General features: G+C 45.0%; 1 protein-coding gene across 2 annotated transcripts; it reads left to right on the forward strand.

Moving 5' to 3' along the window:
- Window positions 1-16,679: 16,679 nt before the first annotated feature.
- Window positions 16,680-23,247, forward strand: LOC121841080. Of its 2 annotated transcripts, none has more exons than XM_042307282.1 (2): window positions 16,680-17,181; window positions 20,295-23,247. In XM_042307282.1, exon 2 carries the CDS (start codon window positions 20,777-20,779, stop codon window positions 21,710-21,712), a length of 936 nt encoding a protein of 311 aa, XP_042163216.1. In that variant the 5' UTR covers window positions 16,680-17,181; window positions 20,295-20,776; the 3' UTR covers window positions 21,713-23,247. The 2 variants fall into 2 exon arrangements, with proteins under 2 accessions (XP_042163216.1, XP_042163212.1); XM_042307278.1 differs by lacking the exon at window positions 16,680-17,181 and adding an exon at window positions 17,744-17,861.
- The last annotated feature ends 1,478 nt before the right edge of the window (window positions 23,248-24,725 follow it).

Genomic DNA, 24,725 nt, shown 5'->3' on the forward strand with positions numbered 1-24,725 from the left:
CTTCGCGGTGAGGATAGCCGAAAGAGCTCCCGGGGTGCGTATCACACATTGTAAGAGGGTAGGACACAATGACACTGTCGAACAATCACAGAAGTAGGAGAGGAACCGCAACCAATAGGGTACGGGGATCAAACTCCTACTGAAGATTCCCTAATACCCAACTCTTCCCCAGCTGTGAGCGCTCATAGAAGTGAAGTGATGTCTTGGCCTCTTGCTGATGATGTGTTTTCCGGGAAAACGGTGGGGCTTCATCAGAGTGCTGTTTGGTCTGAGCTGTCTTATCGAGGGTGCCATATTCCTGATACAGCACGTCCCACCTGAGTATGCGGAGAGTGGTAATTTGACCCATGGTTTAGACGATGAGGATTTTGTTCCAAACAAGCATAAGAGATCCCTAGATCTGGGTAGACAGGAAGTTAGAGTAGAGGTTGGGAAGGATGTCTCAATGGAGTTTTATGTAGACCAAATGGGGTCTCTAACTACATGGCAGTCTAGGACTCTGAGCCATTATGGTATATATAGGTACAGGTCCCCATGTTGGTCGTGGACACAGGTCATAGCTCATACGGAGAGAGAGGGCTATATGAATCCACTCACCCAGTATGGAAGGAGGTGGAGTATAGTGAAGGTGAGAGTTTTTGACTGTAATCCGGAGAGAGGGATGTATTGCATAAAGATACGCCTTACCCTTAAAAAAGTAATGAAAGAGGATCTAGGGTTATGGTACCCTAGTACAGTTCCGGGTAGAGGAGGTTAGGCCAGGTGGTAACTCTATCGTCAGCAGGAATACAGAGCACCTGACACAACAGACACTGACAGCAGATTAGTCCAGAGCCAAGTACCGGTAAAGATAGTGAAGATGAAATATATGAAGGAAGTTTTACCAACAGATTGGACAGGATTATGCTCCCTTGTACATTTGGGAATGCCTTTCACACTCATTCAACACCAAGACATGAAGTTTGCCAAACGGGAGAAAAGAAGTACTCCATCTGGGTCTTTTGACAAGAGAGTATATATTGATAACATTGGGGTTCTACGGGGGATACCAGACGAGTTCAAAGCATGAAATCAGATCGTAGCAGGATTAGAGTTTAGTACTTTCTAGTGGTCCACACTCAAATAAGAATGTGAACTGGATCAATCCACAGCGCTTCGTCAATTATACCAGAGATGTAATGAATGACTCGGCAGAATAGAATTCATCTTGGATATGTTTGTTAGCTGGAAAGGGTGAGAGTGGGTGGAGATTGTTTGTTCTTCAATGGCACAGCTCCGGACGAATCAGTGACCAAAGCCTCAGCGGGTTTGACCACCCTGGCTCACGAGTTGGCAGAAAACTCTGGGGTGGATACTTCATTGACTAATTGGTTTGATAGTATGTTTGGAAAATGGAAAAAGGTTATGATCACTGTGTTATGGACTACCTTCACCTGTGTGACTGTTTTAGTTTTGTGTGACTGTTTTAGTTTTGTGTGACTGTTTTAGTTTTGTGTGACTGTTTTAGTTTTGTGGCTATTGTCTAATATGTGTATGAGGTGTCATTTCCAGGACTCTGGAGAAATCAATGAGAAAACAGATGGTGCGATACGGACTGATTCCAAGATCTGACCAGTGGAATGATGAACACATGCCTCAAACCTAAATAGATGAATGAATGCGGGTTCTTCATATGCGAGGAACTTGTTTTTGATTAGAGCATTTTGATATTTAGAGATGTTAGGTGGTATCTTGTTTCGATGAAGATTGTAACGAAAATTCTTATGAGAAGAGTTATGATTCTGATGTTGGCCTAAAAACAGTCAGTGTGAATGCAAGTATTGGTTTATGTTAGAAATATTTCTAATAAAAATAGATGTCTGCTTTTTAATATTTTAATATAACTAGATGTGTGATTGGATGTATAATATTAAATCATAGGGTGGATATGTTAAGGGATTTTTTATCAATAATGACGAATTATGTATACATTTCAATCAGGACTGAATAATCAGAATACTATTATGTTACTGCATAGATGTATGTATTTTCTTTTTAGTCCTCGTACTGAACATAATGTTTGTAAATATAATCAAGATTTAGAACAATGACTGTCTGTTCCTTGGTAGAAATGAACTTATCGTCAGACTGGCTAGAATGCTTATCTACACAGGGAGACCTTGGCTCGGTCATACATTTTATTAAATTGGTGAGAGACGATGTGGGAAGGCTTGAGATACTGCCTTTGTACCAGGGTGGAGAAGAGACGGGACAGTTCGAAAACTAATGACGTCATTTTCAGTTTATAAACTGTGATAAACTGTATCGTGTTCAGTACTCTCGAGAAAAACGCTAATGATTGATTTTGAGACTGGTCTCTGTCGTTTTTTATGCAAATAAGGGTCTTACAAATTCTTAGGAGTGGACAGAGTGTTTAATAGAATTGGTTAAAATAAAGCATAAAGAGGGCGGAGCTAGCATGTTGGAGTGAACGGCTGTGCGTGAGAGGCTCCTGCAACTTTTTTGCGAAATAATCTAATTTAACCTACTTTATGGCACTTTTTACAACAAACGTTTCTTTCTAATACAAGATTGTAACTTTTTATATGAAAATGCCGAGTAATAAGCGACCAAAGGACAATAAATCCACAGCGGAGGCCTACTCCCCACTAAACAACGAGACAGACATGGCGGGAGGCACATGCAACAACGTGACACTTACAGAAGCTATTGAAGGATGCAATGGGATCGGATGTTTTGGATTCGGATCCCCAGCTGGACCGCGCACATCGCTCCCTTGTCCCAGTGCCTGGACCGGGCCAACGTCCTCGCCCAGTAATCATCTGTTGTCACAGTTTCAAGACCAAGGATCTTATCCTGCGTGAAGCTCGAATGAGGGGCAACCTGTCACATAAAGGGCATCCATTCCGTGTCTATGAGGATTATGCGCCCGATGTGGCAAAGCATCGCGCCGACTACAGAGATGTCATGACCAAACTCTACAAACTCCATCTTCGCCCAGCCTTGCTCTTCCCTGCAAGACTAAGAATTACCCCGCCTTCCGGTGAGAAGATTTGTCTCTCCTCGGTTTTGGACGCAGAGAAGTTTATCCGGGGATATACACCAATCCCCCGTACAGGTTAGAGTGCCTTGTTATTGCGTGTTAGGGTCTGCTCAAGGACTCGAATCCATACTATACCATATTGGGTGAAAACGTATTAAACGGGCTCAACAAGGGCTACCGAACATGTAAGACGCTGAGCAGACCAATGAATGGCGGTCAGAGCTCTCATTTAACGTTAAATTCACTTTCATCCCGGCTGTGCTCAGAGCGATGCATATTTTTTACTTCCAGGTTTGATCACTGACACCTTCGGACGGATATACTTATATTCCCCCACTTTTGTTTTGTTTCGTTATTTATTTTACAATCCTTACATTATTCTTACTACCATACCATTTATTGATTGCTTGCGGGGGACTGGGGGTGATGGTTGGGAGGGGGCAGACACCTGGTTAGCAAGTTGATGTTTTGTGCCGTTCTGCCTTTGTCTGGCCGTGGACCTCTCTCCCGACTAGAGTCCCACCAGCCCTCTGCAGTGCTTATGTCTGTGTAGGTGTGTGTACATATAATTACTATTTGTACTTTATTACTATTTTCTCTTAGCATTTTAGTATTATGTATGTGTATATTTTAAATCAGTGTAGATTGTTATTCTGGGGGTATGAATGTGTGTATGTGTATATGTGCATATGGATGTATATACATATTCTTTAAATATATATATGATTTTTTTGTGTGGGTATGTATACATACATGTATATGTATGTATATAGGTGTGTATGTATGTATGTGTATGTATGTATATGTATGTATGTGTATGTATGTATATGTGTGTATGTGTGTGTATGTATATATATGTGTATGTATGTATGTATGTATGTGTGTACATGTGTGTATGTGTATATGTATGTGTATGTATATATATATGTATGCATATATTTTTATTTATTTCTTATTAAACATGTTTTTTTTATGGGGGGAACGTTTAATTGAACAAATCCTTGTTCCGATCTCCTGACCCACAGTATGTAAAGGTACGGCTGACTATGTCGGTTGCGGATGGTTTATTTTTTGACCGGCAGTGCTTAGCAATATAATCTTGAGGCTATATCTTGCTTATCTCTGGGATTGACCCAGGATGACGCTTAAATGCGCAATATGTTTAAGTTGCAATTTATTCGGTTTAGGTTTATTAGATGCTAACTGAACACTTAACTCGCGGGAGCCTCCTCAGTTCATATGTTAGTAGAAGTTCTAGGATAGTGAGAGGTGAACGTATATTTGGGATTTTATTTTTGTTTTACCTCTTGTTCGAGGTCGCGCCGTGCTTTTTTGGCATCGGCCAGACAATGTGTTTATTATTTTTATTTTTCCTTTTTTTTTTCTCCTGTTTGTACATGCCTGTTAAATGTGGGTTGATGGGGGGGGTAAGTGTTGGGGAAATTAGGGGTACAGGGTGGGAAGTAAAGGTGCTTGCAGGGGGGGAGGGGTGGGTTGGATACTGCTCGGGTGTAGGTGCTACATATGCTGATCGTGATGGTTTGGTGCGCTTTCTTACCTTTTTAACAAGTTACATGGTATGCAGGCCACCATAGGAACTACAAACGAGAGGAGGGCGGGGCTTACATTCACTTCCTGGAATGTCAAGGGTTTAAACAAACCAATTAAGAGGGGCAAGGTCCTAGCCCACTTGAAAGCACTCTCGTCTGATATTATATTTTTGCAAGAAACCCATCTGAAGAATAACTCTCATAGCAGACTTAAGTGTAGGTGGGTGGGGCAAGTGTATCACTCTAACTTCTCTGCCAAAACGAAAGGCACAGCGATTCTGGTACGGAAAGGAATTCCCTTTCTACATAAAACCACTATTGCGGATAAAGAGGGTCGGTATGTGATCGTAATAGGAGAAATCCACTCTACCTCAGTAACTCTACTAAATATCTATGGGCCAAACATTGACAACCCCTCTTTTTTCAAAAGAGTCCTTGCCCTTATTCCAGATATCTCCCATACCAATCTGGTCATTGGAGGGGACCTTAACTGTGTGCTAGACCAATATTTGGATAGATCCTCTACCCGGCGAACCCCTACCTCCTATTCAAGCGAATTCTTGAATACCTACATAAAAAATTTGAACTTGTTTGATATATGGAGGATCGCTAACCCTACGGGTAGGGAATACTCCTTTTACTCTCATGTTCACAAGGTTTACACTCGAATTGACTACTTTTTGTTGGATGCTAGACTACTCCCCTATACCTGTAATATGAGGTATCATGATATTATAATCTCGGACCACAGTCCACTCACCTTCTCCCTGAGATTGGGTGACATTGTACCAAGCGAGATGGTCTGGAGGTTGAATCCTCAGCTCCTCACAGAACCAACATTCTGTGAATATCTTAAAGACCAAATTACATTTTTCTTTGATACCAACGACAACACAGAGACCTCCCCAGCATTATTGTGGGAAACACTGAAGGCTTATCTGAGAGGCTGTATCATCTCCTTTCAGGCTGCCAGGAGTAGGCGAAACAGAGGAAAACTGGAAGAACTGGAGGGACAAATTCACTTACTGGATAGGGAGAATGCTAGCCACCCATCTATGGAGAAACATAAAAAAATTACCTCTTTAAAATTTGAATATAATCAGATTCTCTCAGCTAAAATTGCTAAATCTTTTCTCTATGCCAAGCAAAAATATTTTGAGTTTGGTGACAAACCACACAAATTACTCGCCAGACAACTTCGAAAAAATGTGAGTGACCGAATGATTCACAGGGTTAAATCTGCATCTGGGGAATTACTCTCTTCCCCCAAAGACATCAATGACAGATTCCGGCAGTTTTATGAGACTCTATATACATCTAAAGCGGATCCTAACCCCTTAATTATGCAAACATTTTTGGAGGACTGTAATCTTCCTGCCCTGAACCAAGAAGATTCTAACTTCCTGAATAAGGAAATATCTCTTGATGAAATTCGAGAAACAATTAAATCTCTAAAGAGTGGCAAGACCCTGGGCCCAGATGGATACCCTGGTGAATTCTATAAAACATTCAGCAACATGCTCTCTCCCTACCTGCACAAAATGTTGGTTCAGGCCAAAGAGGATGGAGCTCTCCCTTCTACTTTGGACGAAGCATTCATTACAGTAATACATAAGAAGGGTAAAGATCCAGAAGAGGTAGGGTCATACAGACCAATATCTCTCCTTAATACAGACCAAAAGATTTGAGCAAAAACTCTGGCTAACAGGCTTAGCACTTTAATTGGCAAATTGGTCCATTCGGTTCAGACCGGCTTTATCCCTAACAGAAACTCATTCTTCAATCTCAGGCGCCTCTTCAATATTATGTATTCTCAGAGGTTACCCAACGTGGACCTTGCCGTCATATCTCTTAACGCCGAAAAGGCCTTTGACCAAGTTGAGTGTCCCTATCTATTCAAGGTCCTACAGAAATGTAATATTGGAGATAGGTTCATAAATTGGATCCAGCTTTTATATAGGAACCCCTGTGCCAGAATACTCACTAACCAATCATTGTCGCCCCGATTTAACCTCAATAGGGGGACAAGGCAGGGTTGTGCGCTGTCGCCTATGCTCTTCGCCCTAATTATCGAACCGCTCGCTCAGACGATTAGATCTCATGCAGCAATACACAGCTATAATACTAAAGATACCCTAAATAAGATCTCCCTATACGCAGATGACATCCTCCTCTATGTAACAGAACCCCAGGCTAGTATCCCAGCTATTCTTGATGTGATCAATTTGTTTGGTACCTTCTCGGGATACAGAATAAACTGGAACAAGAGTGAATTAATGCCCATACGGTCGCAAAATACCTCCTGGCTAGAACATCTCCCATTTAAGTTATCTTCAGAAAAATTTACCTACCTAGGAATTGTAGTTACCAAACAATACTCTTTACTATTTAAAGAGAATTTCCCCTCTCTGATACAAAAACTCAAAGCAAACATACTATTTTGGAGAACTCTACCAATTTCTCTGCTCGGAAGAATTAATGCCATTAAAATGGTCTTCCTCCCACAACTGCTCTACCTATATCATAACATCCCAGTATTCATACCTAAATCCTTTCATAAACAACTGGACTCAATTATCAATCCTTTCATCTGGGATTATAAAACACACAGGATAGGTAAAAAACACCTCTGTAAATCCAAGATGGAAGGAGGATTGTCTCTCCCAAATGTTATATTTTATTACTGGGCCGCTAACCTCCGCGTTGTTACGTTTCTGTTGGATGACATACTTCCGGCATCCAGCTGGCTTAGTATGGAACGTGAGGAGTGTCACCCCTTCTCTATTGGCGCTGTGATTTTGTCGCCTGTCAATCTGGAGATGTCACTTTATTGTAACAATCCTATTATACATAGCACAGTCCGAATCTGGAAGCAAATTAAAGTCCACTTTGAGCTTAGACCAATGTCATTCATGCTCCCTGTCGCCAGGAATCCCTCCTTTGCCCCTTCTAACCTTGATAACACCTTTGAGCGATGGGGAGAGTTGGGGATAAGTACCATTGGGGATTTATACATAGAGGGGACCTTTGCTTCCTTTGAGTTGCTGAGGGAAACTTATAATCTTCCCAGAAGTAATTGTTTCAGATACCTACAAATTAGAGACTACGTTAGAAAACACCTCCCAACATTTGGGAATGCTAAACCTTCCATGTTTGACGGATGCATAAAAATATGCCCCACCTCAGATAAACTGATATCGCGTCTATATGATGCTTTTCAATCTGTTAGCACACCTTCTACAGATGCCATCAAGGCAAAATGGGAGGAAGAACTAGGGATTGACATCTCGGTGGCAGACTTGGAAGAGAGCTTGGAGTATATCCACACATGCTCCATTAATTCCAGACATCGTCTCATACAATTCAAGGTATTACACAGATTACACTATTCCAAAACTAAACTGCATAGGATATTTCCTAACACATCCCCTACATGTGATAAATGTCAGGCTACGCAGGGTACACTACTCCACTGCTTTGCCCTATGCTCTAGCTTGCATGGTTATTGGTGTGGAATTTTTGGGATCCTCTCTGAAGTTTTGGAGACTTCAATAGATCCAGACCCGCTTCTGATAATCCTGGGAGTATCTGAGTCCCTAAACGGATTAACCAACCCCCAAAAACAGGGGGAAAGGGGGAGGGGGAAATCTTCCCTTTTTCTTTCTACATGTCCTTGTTATGTATGTCGTGTTTTGTATTATTTGTTCTGCACCCAGAACTCTGGGTCTTGGTGTTCCCGTAGACTCTTTTATGTTTAGATAAGAATTGTATACCTGTCTTGTATACCTATACACCATTCTTGTGTGTCTTTAATAAAAATATTTGAAACAGAAAATAAAGCATAAAGGAATTTAATTCCTGTAACATCTCTGTAATTGCAAACAAAGGTTTCTGTACCAAATATTATGTTCTGATTTTCTGATGTATCAAATACTTAAGTAATGCAATAAAATGCAAATTAATCATACAATGTGATTCTGTCTTTCACAGTTGAAGTGTACCTATGATAAAAATTACAGACCTCTACATGCTTTGTAAGTAGGAAAACCTGCAAAATCGGCAGTGTATCAAATACTTGTTCTCCCCACTGTAGGTAGCTCTTGCCCACATGGGTTTTGTGGGTAGTTATTTTCTGTTTAGTGTGTTTTGCACCTGATGGAGCTGTTTCGGTTGTTCTTTTGTTACTTGTTGTATTTAGTGTTCAGTTAAAGAAATAACATGAACACGTACCACGCTACGTTTTGGTCCTCACCTTCTTCCACCAACAGCCGTTACATAACTACCCACCACCAACGGACCAAGCAGCGTGGTAAAAAGGAGGAATGGACATGGGAGTATATTCTGGATGGGAAGGGATCCTACACATAGGAGATCATGGCTGGAAGGGATCGCCTTCCATGGGAACAGGTAGAGGCAGCCAGTAGAGCGGAGGCAGCAGGAGAAGGGAACCAGCGGTACGAGGGAACACGGCTGGCAAGGAAGCCCGAGAGGCAGCCCCAAAATATTTTTTGAGGGGGGCACACGGGGAGTGTGGCGGAGTCAGGTTGGAGACCTAAGCCCACTCCCCGTGCTTACTGGGGCGAGCAGGTGACAGGTCAGGCCCCGTGCTATAGGGTGATGCGCACTGTGTCTCGGCCGGGTATTCAAAGGCCGGTGTGCCCGGTGCCAGCGTCCCGCATTTGCCGGGTGGAAGCTGGCATACAGCCGGAACGGGGGCGGGGGGCAGCTATACGGGTGAGACCGCCAGTGCACCTCCACGGCCCTGTGTATCCAGTGCCTCGGCCAAGGAAGAGGCCGCCTGTATGTCTCCCCAGCCTGGTGAGTCCTATGCCTGCGGGGCCTGCTGCGAGGCACCCGAGACGCTGCCGTAAAGAAGGCCCACCCGGACCCTCCCCTTTAGAGTCAGGTTTTGAGGCAAGGGTGTGACTAGGGTGGGCATTCTATGTTCATTTTTCTATGTTTTTGTATTTCTTTGTTTTTGGCCGGGTATGGTTCTCAATCAGGGACCGCTGTCTGTCGTTGTCTCTGATTGAGAACCATACTTAGGTAGCTCTTGCCCACATGGGTTTTGTGGGTAGTTATTTTCTATTTAGTGTGTTTTGCACCTGACGGAGCTGTTTCGGTTGATCTTTTGTTACTTGTTGTATTGTTGTAATAAATAACATGAACACCTACCACACTGCGCTTTGGTCCTCACCTTCTTCGACCAACAGCCGTTACATGTATATGTATGTGTAACGGTTTTCTAGTGGTGATGAAGGAGAGTCGGACCAAACTGCAGCGTGTCGATTGCGATCCATGTTTAATATACAAAGAAACACGAACTTACAAAAAAACAATAAACGAAACCGAAACAGCCTATCTGGTGCAAACTAACAACGAGTACACATAGGACACTAAGGACAATCACCCACGACAAACTCAAAGAATATGGCTGCCTAAATATGGTTCCCAATCAGAGACAACGATAAGCACCTGCCTCTGATTGAGAACCACTCCAGACAGCCATAGACCTTGCTAGACAACCCACTAAGCTACAATCCCAATACCACCACCAAAACCCCAAGACAAACACACCACAATTACAAAAACCCCATGCCACACCCTGGCCTGACCAAATACATAAAGATAAACACAAAATACTTTGACCAGGGCGTGACAGAACCCCCCTAAGGTGCGGACTCCCGAACGCACCTCAAAACAATAGGGAGGGTCCGGGTGGGCGTCTGTCCATGGTGGCGGCTCCGGCGCGGGACGTGGACCCCACTCCTTTAATGTCTTAGTCCCCTCTCCCTTCGTCCCTGGAATTGACCTAGTCCACCCTCGCCGCCGACCATGGCCTAGTAGTCCTCACCCAGAACCCCACTGGACTGAGGAACAGATCGGGACTGAAGGACAGCTCGGGACCGAGGCAGCTCGGGACTGAGGGGAAGCTTCAGGAGTGAGAGAAAGCTCAGGAGTGAGAGAAAGCTCAGGAGTGAGAGAAAGCTCAGGAGTGAGAGGAAGCTCAGGAGTGAGAGGAAGCTCAGGAGTGAGAGGAAGCTCAGGAGTGAGAGGAAGCTCAGGAGTGAGAGGAAGCTCAGGCAGGTAGATAGATCTACCAGCTCCTGGCTGGCTGGTGGTTTCAGCAGATCCTGGCTGACTGGCAGATCCTGGCTGACTGGCAGATCTGGAAGAGTCTGGTTGACTGGCAGATCTGGAAGAGTCTGGTTGACTGGCAGATCTGGAAGAGTCTGGTTGACTGGCAGATCTGGAAGAGTCTGGTTGACTGGCAGATCTGGAAGAGTCTGGTTGACTGGCAGATCTGGAAGAGTCTGGTTGACTGGCAGATCTGGAAGAGTCTGGCTGACTGGCAGATCTGGAAGAGTCTGGCAGACTGGCGATGCTGGGCAGACACGGCGCCGGGCAGACTGGCGGCGCCGGGCAGACTGGCGGCGCCGGGCAGACTGGCGACGCTGGGCAGACTGGCGACGCTGGGCAGACTGGCGGTGCTGGGCAGACTGACGACGCTGGGCAGACTGACGGTGCTGGGCAGACTGGCGATGCTGGGCAGACTGGCGATGCTGGGCAGACTGGCGATGCTGGGCAGACTGGCGATGCTGGGCAGACTGATGGCGCTGGGCAGACTGGCATGCTGGGCAGACTGGGGGCACTGGCGGCGCTGGGCAGACTGGCGGCACTAGCTGCTCCATATAGGCTGACAGCTCTGGCGGCTTCTTACAGACTGACCGCTCTGGCTGCTCCATGCGGACTGACAGCTCTGGCTGCTCCATGCAGACTGACAGCTCTGGCTGCTCCATGCCGACTGACAGCTCTGGCTGCTCCATGCGGACTGACAGCTCTGGCTGCTCCATGTAGACTGGCTGCTTCATGCAGACTGGCAGCTCGGGCTGCTTCATGTAGACTGACAGCTCTGGCTGCTCCATGTAGACTGGCTGCTTCATGCAGACTGGCAGCTCGGGCTGCTTCATGTAGACTGACAGCTCTGGCTGCTCCATGCAGACTGACAGCTCTGACTGCTCCATGCAGACTGACAGCTCTGACTGCTCCATGCAGACTGACAGCTCTGGCTGCTTCATGCAGACTGGCAGCTCTGGCTGCGCTGAACAGGCGGGAGACTCCTGCAGCGCTGTGTCGGAGGAAGGCTCTGGCTGCGCTAAACAGGCGGAAGACTCCGGCAGCGCTGGAGATGAGGAAAGCTCTAACAGCGCTAGATAGGCGTGAGACTCCGGCAGCGCAGGAGAGGAGAAAGGCTCTGGCTGCGCTAAACAGGCGGGAGGCTCCGGCAGCGCTGTAGAGGAGGAAGGCTCTGGCTGCGCTGAACAGGCGGGAGGCTCCGGCAGCGCTGTAGAGGAGAAAGGCTCTGGCTGCGCTGAACAGGCGGGAGGCTCCGGCAGCGCTGTAGAGGAGGAAGGCTCTGGCTGCGTTAAACAGGCGGGAGACTCCAGCAGCGCAGGAGAGGAGAAAAGCGCTGGCTGCGCTGAACAGGCGAGGCACACTGAAGGCCTGGTGCGTGGTGCTGGAACTGGTGGTACTGGATCGAGGACACGCACAGGAAGCCTGGTGCGGGGAGCTGCCCGGAGGGCTGGGGTGTGGAGGTGGTACTGGATGGGCTAGACCGTGAAGGCGTACTGGAGATCTTGAGAGCAGTGTTGGCACAGGATGTGCAAGGCTAGGGATGTGCACAGGAGGCCTGGTGCGTGAGGCTGGCACCAACTTCACCAGCCGACTAACACGCACCTCAGGACGAGTATGGAGCGCTAACCCAGGTGCCATCAAATCCCCAACACGTTCCGTCGGGCGAATTCCATGCAAAAAGCACCAACACAGCAACTCCCTCATTTCTCTCTCCTCCAATTTCCCCATTAACTCCTTCACAGTCTCTGGTTCTGGTCTCCTCCTTGGCTCCTCACGATAAACAGGGAGAGTTGGCTCAGGTCTGACTCCTGACTCTGCCACACTCTCCCTGAGCCCCCCAAGAAATTTTGGGGCTGATTCTCAGGCTTCCATCCGCTACGCCGTGCTGCCTCCTCATATCTGCGCCTCTCAGCTTTCGCCGCCTCCAGTTCTTCCTTGGGGCGGCGACTCCAGGCTGAGCCCAGGGTCCTTTACCGTCCAGTTCTTCCTCCCATGTCCATTTCTCCAGGTGGTGCAGCCTCTCCCACTGCAGCTGCTGCTGCTCCTGCTGCTGCTGCCTCTGTTGCCTCTCCTGTGGTTCCTGCCTGTTAACACGCTGCTTGGTCCGTTGGTGGTGGGTGATTCTGTAACGGTTTTCTAGTGGTGATGAAGGAGAGTCGGACCAAACTGCAGCGTGTCGATTGCGATCCATGTTTAATATAACAAAGAAACATGAACTTACAAAAAAACAATAAACGAAACCGAAACAGCCTATCTGGTGCAAACTAACAACACACATAGGACACTAAGGACAATCACCCACGACAAACTCAAAGAATATGGCTGCCTAAATATGGTTCCCAATCAGAGACAACGATAAGCACCTGCCTCTGATTGAGAACCACTCCAGACAGCCATAGACCTTGCTAGACAACCCACTAAGCTACAATCCCAATACCACCACCAAAACCCCAAGACAAACACACCACAATTACAAAAACCCCATGCCACACCTGGCCTGACCAAATACATAAAGATAAACACAAAATACTTTGACCAGGGCGTGACAGTATGAGCTATGATGTATGAAGAAGAAGTGTTCGCAAGAGTATGAAATATCTCAGTCTTATCAGGGTTCTGCCGACTGTAAATAAATATAACCCCAATTCAATATTCAATTGGGTTTCTCAGGTTACATTGACCTTTCAAACCACAAGGTCCTCTGAAGTTCCTTAGGTCTCAATATGAAGATACTCCTTTGCATTGTACATAAAATGTTGGTCTTCCACAAATAAAGGTATGTGTGTGTATTTGCATGCTTTTGCATCCATTCCATGAGTCTTATCACCGGCATCCAATGATAGGAGATGACGCATAGTTTGTTGTGGATATTTGTATGACTGCACGCAACCTTTACATAACTATTTACATAGACTCACCTGAGTATCAGAGGTCATACAGCACAGCAGAGAAGAAACACCTGAGTATCAGAGGTCATACAGCACAGCAGAGAAGAAACACCTGAGTATCAGAGGTCATACAGCACAGCAGAGAAGAAACACCTGAGTATCAGAGGTCATACAGCACGACAGAGAAGAAACACCTGAGTATCAGAGGTCATACAGCACAGCAGAGAAGAAACACCTGAGTATCAGAGGTCATACAGCACAGCAGAGAAGAAACACCTGAGTATCAGAGGTCATACAGCACAGCAGAGAAGAAACACCTGAGTATCAGAGGTCATACAGCACAGCAGAGAAGAAACACCTGAGTATCAGAGGTCATACAGCACAGCAGAGAAGAAACACCTGAGTATCAGAGGTCATACAGCACAGACAGAGAAGAAACACCTGAGTATCAGAGGTCATACAGCACAGCAGAGAAGAAACACCTGAGTATCAGAGGTCATACAGCACAGCAGAGAAGAAACACCTGAGTATCAGAGGTCATACAGCACAGCAGAGAAGAAACACCTGAGTATCAGAGGTCATACAGCACAGCAGAGAAGAAACACCTGAGTATCAGAGGTCATACAGCACAGCAGAGAAGAAACACCTGAGTATCAGAGGTCATACAGCACAGCAGAGAAGAAACACCTGAGTATCAGAGGTCATACAGCACAGCAGAGAAGAAACACCTGAGTATCAGAGGTCATACAGCACAGCAGAGAAGAAACACCTGACAGCACAGCAGAGAAGAAACACCTGAGTATCAGAGGTCATACAGCACAGCAGAGAAGAAACACCTGAGTATCAGAGGTCATACAGCACAGCAGAGAAGAAACACCTGAGTATCAGAGGTCATACAGCACAGCAGAGAAGAAACACCTGAGTATCAGAGGTCATACAGCACAACAGAGAAGAAACACCTGAGTATCAGAGGTCATACAGCACAGCAGAGAAGAAACACCTGAGTATCAGAGGTCATACAGCACAGCAGAGAAGAAACACCTGAGTATCAGAGGTCATACAGCACAACAGAGAAGAAACACCTGAGTATCAGAGGTCATACAGCACAGCAGAGAAGAAACACCTGAGTATCAGAGGTCATACAGCACAGCAGAGAAGAAACACCTGAGTATCAGAGGTCATACAGCACAGCAGAGAAGAAACACCTGAGTATCAGAGGTCATACAGCACGACAGAGAAGAAACACCTGAGTATCAGAGGTCATACAGCACAGCAGAGAAGAAACACCTGAGTATCAGAGGTCATACAGCACAGCAGAGAAGAAACACCTGAGTATCAGAGGTCATACAGCACAGCAGAGAAGAAACACCTGAGTATCAGAGGTCATACAGCACAGCAGAGAAGAAACACCTGAGTATCAGAGGTCATACAGCACAGCAGAGAAGAAACACCTGAGTATCAGAGGTCATACAGCACAGCAGAGAAGAAACACCTGAGTATCAGAGGTCATACAGCACAGCAGAGAAGAAACACCTGAGTATCAGAGGTCATACAGCACAGCAGAGAAGAAACACCTGAGTATCAGAGGTCATACAGCACAGCAGAGAAGAAACACCTGAGTATCAGAGGTCATACAGCACAGCAGAGAAGAAACACCTGAGTATCAGAGGTCATACAGCACAGCAGAGAAGAAACACCTGAGTATCAGAGGTCATACAGCACAGCAGAGAAGAAACACCTGAGTATCAGAGGTCATACAGCACAGCAGAGAAGAAACACCTGAGTATCAGAGGTCATACAGCACAGCAGAGAAGAAACACCTGAGTATCAGAGGTCATACAGCACAGCAGAGAAGAAACACCTGAGTATCAGAGGTCATACAGCACAGCAGAGAAGAAACACCTGAGTATCAGAGGTCATACAGCACAGCAGAGAAGAAACACCTGAGTATCAGAGGTCATACAGCACAGCAGAGAAGAAACACCTGAGTATCAGAGGTCATACAGCACAGCAGAGAAGAAACACCTGAGTATCAGAGGTCATACAGCACGACAGAGAAGAAACACCTGAGTATCAGAGGTCATACAGCACAGCAGAGAAGAAACACCTGAGTATCAGAGGTCATACAGCACAGCAGAGAAGAAACACCTGAGTATCAGAGGTCATACAGCACAGCAGAGAAGAAACACCTGAGTATCAGAGGTCATACAGCACAGCAGAGAAGAAACACCTGAGTATCAGAGGTCATACAGCACAGCAGAGAAGAAACACCTGAGTATCAGAGGTCATACAGCACAGCAGAGAAGAAACACCTGAGTATCAGAGGTCATACAGCACAACAGAGAAGAAACACCTGAGTATCAGAGGTCATACAGCACAGCAGAGAAGAAACACCTGGATCAGAGCTATCCATGCTCTACCAAGGTTTTCCAGCACACAGCTCTGACTTACTACAGTAGCTATGTTGGTATTGTAATTCAAACAATGTGTAGACAGGTTGCTTAGGTTTCAAATCTACGAAAAACAACCAACATAGCTACAGTAACAACAACAAAAGCAAGACTAGGTGGATTGCAGGATTGGGGTCAATTTGAATTGAAGGCAGTCAATTCAGGAAGTGAAACACAATTCCCATTCAATAATTTAACTGAAATGTAGAAGTTATTTATTAAACATTTAAACATTTTTAAAAAATGAACAAACACCTGAGAGTTTTGTGAAGTTATAGAAATGACTTTAAGACAGTTCATTGAATCATAATGAAGATCATAACCCAGTTATCTAGTACAACCTGCTCTACCGTCACTAAACTTGTTTGTAAAGAATGTCATTTGTCTCCAAGTGCTCGCACGCAACTCTCACAAGACATTCCTTACCTTTGAAAGCAAGATAAAAATAAGAACATCTGAAAACGCCCCACCCCCTCAAAACAAAGAACGGAGCATTTATACATTACATATTACACAACGGAAAGTCAAATAGAGAGACAAATTGAATCCTCTTGATTGCATTTCTTAATTGTTGCTTCAAGGAAGAGTAGCTGCTGATGGTAACAGCTGATGGAAATCCTAGTAAAAGAATAACCCAGTTATCTAGTACATTCTGCTCTGCCATCACTGAAATTGTAGGAAAATAATGTAATTTGTCCTTAAGTGTGCACATGAAAAGGTTAATTTATGAATCATAAATTAATCAGTAATGCCTGTATAATGCCTGTATGTGTTTGTAACATGTATGACACTTTATCCACATCTATACAATTAATTGAATACAAATATCACTGAACTTGTGTTCAAAGAATGTCTTGCCATTTTCTCAGGAAACAAACTAAACTAAAAACACTACGACATACCTGTCTGCCCATTAAGCATGTAAGTTGCAACAAAGACATACAAATGACTATAATGGAGCTTTAACAGTTAACAATACAAAGTATCTGATGACACAGAAGTGGGTGTAGATGTTTATATGGTTGCACACAACCTTCCATATTTAAAGAGACTCACCTGAGTATCACGGGTCATACTGCACGGCAGGGAGGACACCTGGATCAACAACTCAGGTGAGTCCTTCACTGGGTATCACGGGTCATACAGCACGGCAGGGAGGACACCTGGATCAACAACTCAGGTGAGTCCTTCACTGGGTATCACGGGTCATACAGCACGGCAGGGAGGACACCTGGATCAACAACTCAGGTGAGTCCTTCACTGGGTATCACGGGTCATACAGCACGGCAGGGAGGACACCTGGATCAACAACTCAGGTGAGTCCTTCACTGGGTATCACGGGTCATACAGCACGGCAGGGAGGACACCTGGATCAACAACTCAGGTGAGTCCTTCACTGGGTATCACGGGTCATACAGCACGGCAGGGAGGACACCTGGATCAACAACTCAGGTGAGTCCTTCACTGGGTATCACGGGTCATACAACACGGCAGGGAGGACACCTGGATCAACAACTCAGGTGAGTCCTTCACTGGGTATCACGGGTCATACAGCACGGCAGGGAGGACACCTGGATCAACAACTCAGGTGAGTCCTTCACTGGGTATCACGGGTCATACAGCACGGCAGGGAGGACACCTGGATCAACAACTCAGGTGAGTCCTTCACTGGGTATCACAGGTCATACAGCACGGCAGGGAGGACACCTGGATCAACAACTCAGGTGAGTCCTTCACTGGGTATCACGGGTCATACAGCACGGCAGGGAGGACACCTGGATCAACAACTCAGGTGAGTCCTTCACTGGGTTAGAGAAATAGGCTATTTAGGGAAAGGCACATATACTTTACAATCATATTTATAATGTATTATAGAGTTTTTGACCAAACAGTTACAATGGGTTTAAAAAAATATTGTTCTATGCATTTGGAGATTAAAGACAAATCACAAGTGTTATTTTGTTACTATTCTGTAGAAATGAAGAAAGGTTATCAAAACATGTTAAAGACAGTATGGTCTTACTGAGAGAAAGAGAAGGGGGAGAGAGAGAAACATGTTAGAAGAAGGGGGGAGAGAGAGAAGGGGGAGAGAGAGAAGGGGGGAGAGAGAGAAGGGGGAGAGAGAGAAGGGGGAGAGAGAGAAGGGGGAGAGAGAGAGGGGGAGAGAGAGAGGGGGGGAGAGAGAGAAGGGGGAGAGAGAGAAGGGGGAGAGAGGAGAGAGGGGGAGAGAGAGAAGGGGGGAGAGAGAAGGGGGAGAGAGAGAGAAGGGGGAGAGAGAGAAGGGGGAGAGAGAGAGAAGGGGGAGAGAGAAGGGGGAGAGAGAGAGAAGGGGGAGAGAGAGAGAGGGGGAGAGAGAGAAGGGGGAGAGAGAGAAGGGGGAGAGAGAGAAGGGGGAGAGAGAGAAGGGGGGAGAGAGAAGGGGGGAGAGAGGAAGGGGAGAGAGAGAGAGAGAGGGGGAGAGAGAGAGAAGGGGGAGAGAGAAGGGGGAGAGAGAGAGGGGGGAGAGAGAGAAGGGGGAGAGAGAAGGGGGGAGAGAGAGAAGGGGGAGAGAGAGAAGGGGGAGAGAGAGAAGGGGGAGAGAGAGAGAGAGGGGGGAGAGAGAAGGGGGAGAGAGGGGGAGAGAGAGGGGGGGAGAGAGAGAGGGGGGAGAGAGAGAGGGGGAGAGAGAGGGGGGGAGAGAGAGAGGGGGAGAGAGAGAAGGGGGAGAGAGAGAGAAGGGGGAGAGAGAGAGGGGGGAGAGAGAGAAGGGGGAGAGAGAGAAGGGGGAGAGAGAGAGAAGGGGGAGAGAGAGAGAGAGAGAGAGGGGGGAGAGAGAGAAGGGGGAGAGAGAGAGAAGGGGGAGAGAGAGAGAAGGGGGAGAGAGAGAGAAGGGGGAGAGAGAGAGAAGGGGGAGAGAGAGAGAAGGGGGAGAGAGAGACAAGGGGGAGAGAGAGAAGGGGGAGAGAGAGAGAGAGAAGGGGGAGAGAGAGACAAGGGGGAGAGAGAGAAGGGGGGAGAGAGAGAGAAGGGGGAGAGAGAGAAGGGGGAGAGAGAGAGACAAGGGGGAGAGAGAGACAAGGGGGAGATAGAAGGGGGAGAGAGAGAGAAGGGAGAGAGAGAAGGGGAGAGAGAGAGGGGGGAGAGAGAGACAAGGGAGATAGAAGGGGGAGAGAGAGAGAAGGGGGAGAGAGAGAAGGGGGAGAGAGAAGGGGGGGGGGAGAGAGAGAGAGAGAGGGGGGGGGAGAGAGAGAGAAGGGGGAGAGAGAGAGAGAGAGAGAAGGGGGGAGAGAGAGAGAAGGGGGAGAGAGAGACAAGGGGGAGAGAGAGAGAGACAAGGGGGGGGGAGAGATAGAAGGGGGGAGAGAGAGAGAAGGGGGAGAGAGAGAGAAGGGGGAGAGAGAGAGAAGGGGGAGAGAGAGAGAAGGGGGAGAGAGAGAGAAGGGGGAGAGAGAGACAAGGGGGAGAGAGAGAAGGGGGAGAGAGAGAGAAGGGGGAGAGAGAGAAGGGGAGAGAGAGAGAACGGGGAGAGAGAGACAAGGGGGAGAGAGAGAAAGGGGGAGAGAGAGAGAGAGGAAGGGGGAGATAGAGAAGGGGGAGAGAGAGAGAAGGGGGAGAGAGAGACAAGGGGGAGAGAGAGAGACAGGGGGGAGAGATTGAAGGGGGGGAGAGAGAGAAGGAGAGAGAGAAGGGGGAGAGAGAGAGAAGGGGGAGAGATAGAGAAGGGGGAGAGAGAGAGAAGGGGGAGAGAGAGACAAGGGGGAGAGAGAGACAAGGGGGAGAGATAGAAGGGGGAGAGAGAGAGAAGGGGGAGAGAGAGAGAAGGGGGAGAGAGAGAGAACGGGGGAGAGAGAGAGACAAGGGGGAGATAGAGACAAGGGGGAGGGATAGAAGGGGGAGAGAGAGAGAAGGGGGAGAGAGAGAGAGAAGGGGGGAGAGAGAGAAGGGGAGAGAGAGAGAGAGAGAGAGATTTGTGGATTTCATTTAACATGTTTCAGTGAATATATAGAAATACAAATATTTGCTTAAATGTTGATGTTACCCATTTGAAAACATGGATATTACACATTCAATTATTTTCAACACTAAATAAAAAAATACTGGCCTCTTTTCCAGAGAAGGCTAGCTTACTGTACATTTGTAAACTGTATTTAATGGTAAATTGAATTATACATTCTGATTTAGCTGCTGAGTATCAATTAACTGTGTTGCTCTGTCTTTATCTACTCCATTTGTTTGTTTAAACAAGAGCGTTGGAGGAAGGTTTTCATACAATCTACTGGATAACTATATGGCTCGATCGACTCAACAGCATGTCAACATGACATCACCACATTCTCATCCCATGATTTCGTTCAACGTTTTCCTTTCGTAATGTTGTCCAGAGGGTGTTGAACAACCTACATCAGTGATCTGACAAAGAGCAAGTCCAACCTCAACCATCACTCATAAAACACTCAACAATATAAATGAATTCATCGGAATCATCATCAGAGACAGAGGACGATATGAGTCAACCCTTATCAGGATCTACTCAACACAGTGCTAGACCCTAAAAGTGACAGGAGCTCCACGTTAGATAATCATCAGCACAACACATTTAGAGGTTATCTTCAAGAATTCACCTCCTCTCTGAAGCTAGTGGACATATGGAGATTACAGAACCCTAATTTAAAACAATTCACTTACTCTAAAAATACTAAAACCTCAGAGTCTGGATCTAGGTTAGACATGTTCTTTGTGACAAGATTCATGCAGACACAAAACATTACTCACAGCTGTAGAATCCATGATATCTGTGAGGTAAAAGGAAGAAAACATGTTTCCGATCACAAACCAGTCATTCTGGAGCTCTACCTTCCTGCCAAAGCAGACAGTTCCACTCCCTCCACACTAGAATGTAGAAATACAGAGGTTCTGACAACGTTACCGGAGGATCAATACAATGACAGAACAGGAAAAATATCTGGGTCTGAGATAGTAATGGCAATAGAATCTCTGACTGGCTCTGGACAACCAACACTTGGTACAAAACCTGACCTGATAACAACCGAACGCTTAAAGCGGACATATAATAAAGAACACAAAGCTTCAGAAATGACAGCCAATGAAGGGACGATATTTGCTAAAATACTAGAAAGTCGTCTACAAATGTACCTTCAGTTCTCAATCAAAGAAAAGAACCGAGGTGAACCGTCACAGAGTTTGCCTTATCTTGTTAAGTTGGACATCGCAACCAAGATTAAGAGAAACTTCTTGGAAGAAGTCCTTTTGTCCATAAAGTGTTCTAAACCATCTCCTAAATCACCTGACCCTATTAGCTTCACATTTTTAAGGGAAGTGCTTTCTCGTGACATTACCAACTGGTCAAAGTTGCTTCCAATTGCCGATCATACTTTAGGTGACAAGAGACGGTTAAACCATGACTGTCCTCTCACCCAAACTCGACTTGCCTTATGCCTGAAGAATTTACAATACAAGATTTATGTTAAAACTAAGATAACCAGTGTGTGGTACTTCAGACGGTGTTGTCTGATACACATGGAAGAAAAGGAATTGCCAACTGTGACAGCTGTACTCCGTAAATTCAGAGAAGACTCTGGGCTTAGTATTACCACAGAGATGAAACTATGCTTTTGCCACCAGGCCACAAACCCAGAACAGTGAATTAAGGTCAAACCCAGAACCAGTCCTGAAGATCATGTATTATAGTCAAACCCAGAACCAGTCCTAAAGATAATGTATTATAGTCAAACCCAGAACCAGTCCTAAAGATCATGTATTATAGTCAAACCCAGAACCAGTCCTAAAGATCATGTATTATAGTCAAACCCAGAACCAGTCCTAAAGATCATATATTATAGTCAAACCCAGAACCAGTCCTAAAGATCATGTATTATAGTCAAACCCAGAACCAGTCCTAAAGATCATGTATTATAGTCAAACCCAGAACCAGTCCTAAAGATCATATATTATAGTCAAACCCAGAACCAGTCCTAAAGATCATGTATTATAGTCAAACCCAGAACCAGTCCTAAAGATCATATATTATAGTCAAACCCAGAACCAGTCCTAAAGATCATGTATTATAGTCAAACCCAGAACCAGTCCTAAAGATCATGTATTATAGTCAAACCCAGAACCAGTCCTAAAGATCATATATTATAGTCAAACCCAGAACCAGTCCTAAAGATCATGTATTATAGTCAAACCCAGAACCAGTCCTAAAGATCATGTATTATAGTCAAACCCAGAACCAGTCCTAAAGATCATGTATTATAGTCAAACCCAGAACCAGTCCTAAAGATCATGTATTATAGTCAAACCCAGAACCAGTCCTAAAGATCATGTATTATAGTCAAACCCAGAACCAGTCCTAAAGATCATGTATTATAGTCAAACCCAGAACCAGTCCTAAAGATCATATATTATAGTCAAACCCAGAACCAGTCCTGAAGATCATATATTATAGTCAAACCCAGAACCAGTCCTAAAGATCATATATTATAGTCAAACCCAGAACCAGTCCTAAAGATCATATATTATAGTCAAACCCAGAACCAGTCCTAAAGATCATATATTATAGTCAAACCCAGAACCAGTCCTAAAGATCATATATTATAGTCAAACCCAGAACCAGTCCTAAAGATCATATATTATAGTCAAACCCAGAACCAGACCTAAAGATCATGTATTATGGTCAAACCCAGAACCAGTTCTAAAGATCATGTATTATAGTCAAACCCAGAACCAGTCCTAAAGATCATGTATTATGGTCAAACCCAGAACCAGTCCTAAAGATCATGTATTATAGTCAAACCCAGAACCAGTCCTAAAGATCATATATTATAGTCAAACCCAGAACCAGTCCTAAAGATCATGTATTATAGTCAAACCCAGAACCAGTCCTAAAGATCATGTATTATAGTCAAACCCAGAACCAGTTCTAAAGATCATGTATTATAGTCAAACCCAGAACCAGTCCTAAAGATCATGTATTATAGTCAAACCCAGAACCAGTCCTGAAGATCATATATTATAGTCAAACCCAGGACCAGTCCTGAAGATCATATATTATAGTCAAACCCAGGACCAGTCCTACAGATCATATATTATAGTCAAACCCAGAACCAGTTCTAAATAGCATATATTATCTGTAACTAACATTTCATCAGGTGAGATCATAAACCATGAAATAGGAGCCATTACACTTCATATCCAGGGATATTGGATATCTGGATTCTCAACAGCCTATACATTACAATCTACAGTGCCTTCAGAAAGTATTGACACCCCTTGACATGTTCCACATGTTGTTGTGTTACAGCCTGAATTTAAAATGGATTAATTTTAGATTTATGGTCACTGGCCTACACACAATATTTTTTACACAAAAAAAAAAAAAAGCTGAAATGTATTGGAAAGCCTCAATAAGTTCAGGAGTAAACATTTGCTTAACAAGTCACATAATACGTTTCATGGACTCACTCTGTGTGCAATAATAGTGTTTAACATGGTTTTTGAACTACCTCCCCTCAGTACCCCACACATACAATGATCTGTAAGGTCCCTCAGTCGAGCAGTGAATTTCAAACACAGATTCAACCACAAAGACCAGGGAGGTTTTCCAATGCCTCACAAAGGGAACCTATTTGTAGATGGGTAAAAATAAAAAAGCAGATATTGAATATCCCTTCGAACATGGTGAAGTTACTAATTACACTTTGGACGGTGTATAAATACATTCAGTCACTACAAAGATACAGGCGTCCTTCATAACTCAGTTGTCAGAGAGGAAGGAAACTGCTCAGGGATTTCACCATCAGGCCAATGGTGACTATAAAACAGTTACAGAGTTGAATGGCTGTGATAGGAGAAAACTGAGGATGGATCAACAACATTGCAGTTACACAATACTTATCTAAATGACAGAGGGACAAGAAGGAAGCCTGTATAAACTAAAAAATATTCCAAAACATGCATCCTGTTTGCAACAAGGCACTAAAGTAATACCGCAGAAAAATGTGGCAAAGCTATTCACTTTTTGTCATGAATACAATGTCTTATTGGATTTGCCAAAAACATACAACATATTACTGAGTACCCCCCTCCATATGTTCAAGCATAGTGATGGCTGCATCATGTTATGGATATGCTTGTAATTATTATGAACTCAAGTTTTTCAGGATAAAAACAAAACGGAATGTAGCTAAACACAGACAAAATCCCAGAGGAAAACCTGGTTCATTCTGTTTTCCACCAGACACAGGGAGATGAATTCACCTTTCAGCCAGACAATAACCTAAAACACAAGGCCAAATCTACACTGGAGTTGTTTACCAAGAACACAGCAAACAGCTCCTGAGGCCGAGATATACTTTTGACTTCAATCTACTTTAACATCTATTTCAAAACCTGAAAATGGTTGTTTAGCAATGATCAACAACCAATTTGACAGAGCTTGAAGAATTTTGCATAGAATAATGGACAAATGTTGCACAATCCAGGTGTGGCAACCTCTTAGAGACTTACCCTCTTAGAGACTTGAAACCTCTTAGAGACTTACCCAGAAAGACTCACAGCTGTAATCGCTGCCAAAAGGTGTTTCTACAAAGTATTAACTCAGGGGTGTGAATACTTAAGTAAATTAGAAATGTATGTATTTTATTTTCAATACGTT

Source organism: Oncorhynchus tshawytscha, linkage group LG03, assembly GCF_018296145.1.
Source record: "Oncorhynchus tshawytscha isolate Ot180627B linkage group LG03, Otsh_v2.0, whole genome shotgun sequence".
NCBI classification, from domain to species: Eukaryota; Metazoa; Chordata; class Actinopteri; order Salmoniformes; family Salmonidae; genus Oncorhynchus; species Oncorhynchus tshawytscha.

Bases quoted from the DNA above. Each gene is read 5' to 3' on its own strand.
- LOC121841080 (XM_042307282.1), top strand. From the start codon at position 20,777: ATGTTCTTTGTGACAAGATTCATGCAGACACAAAACATTACTCACAGC.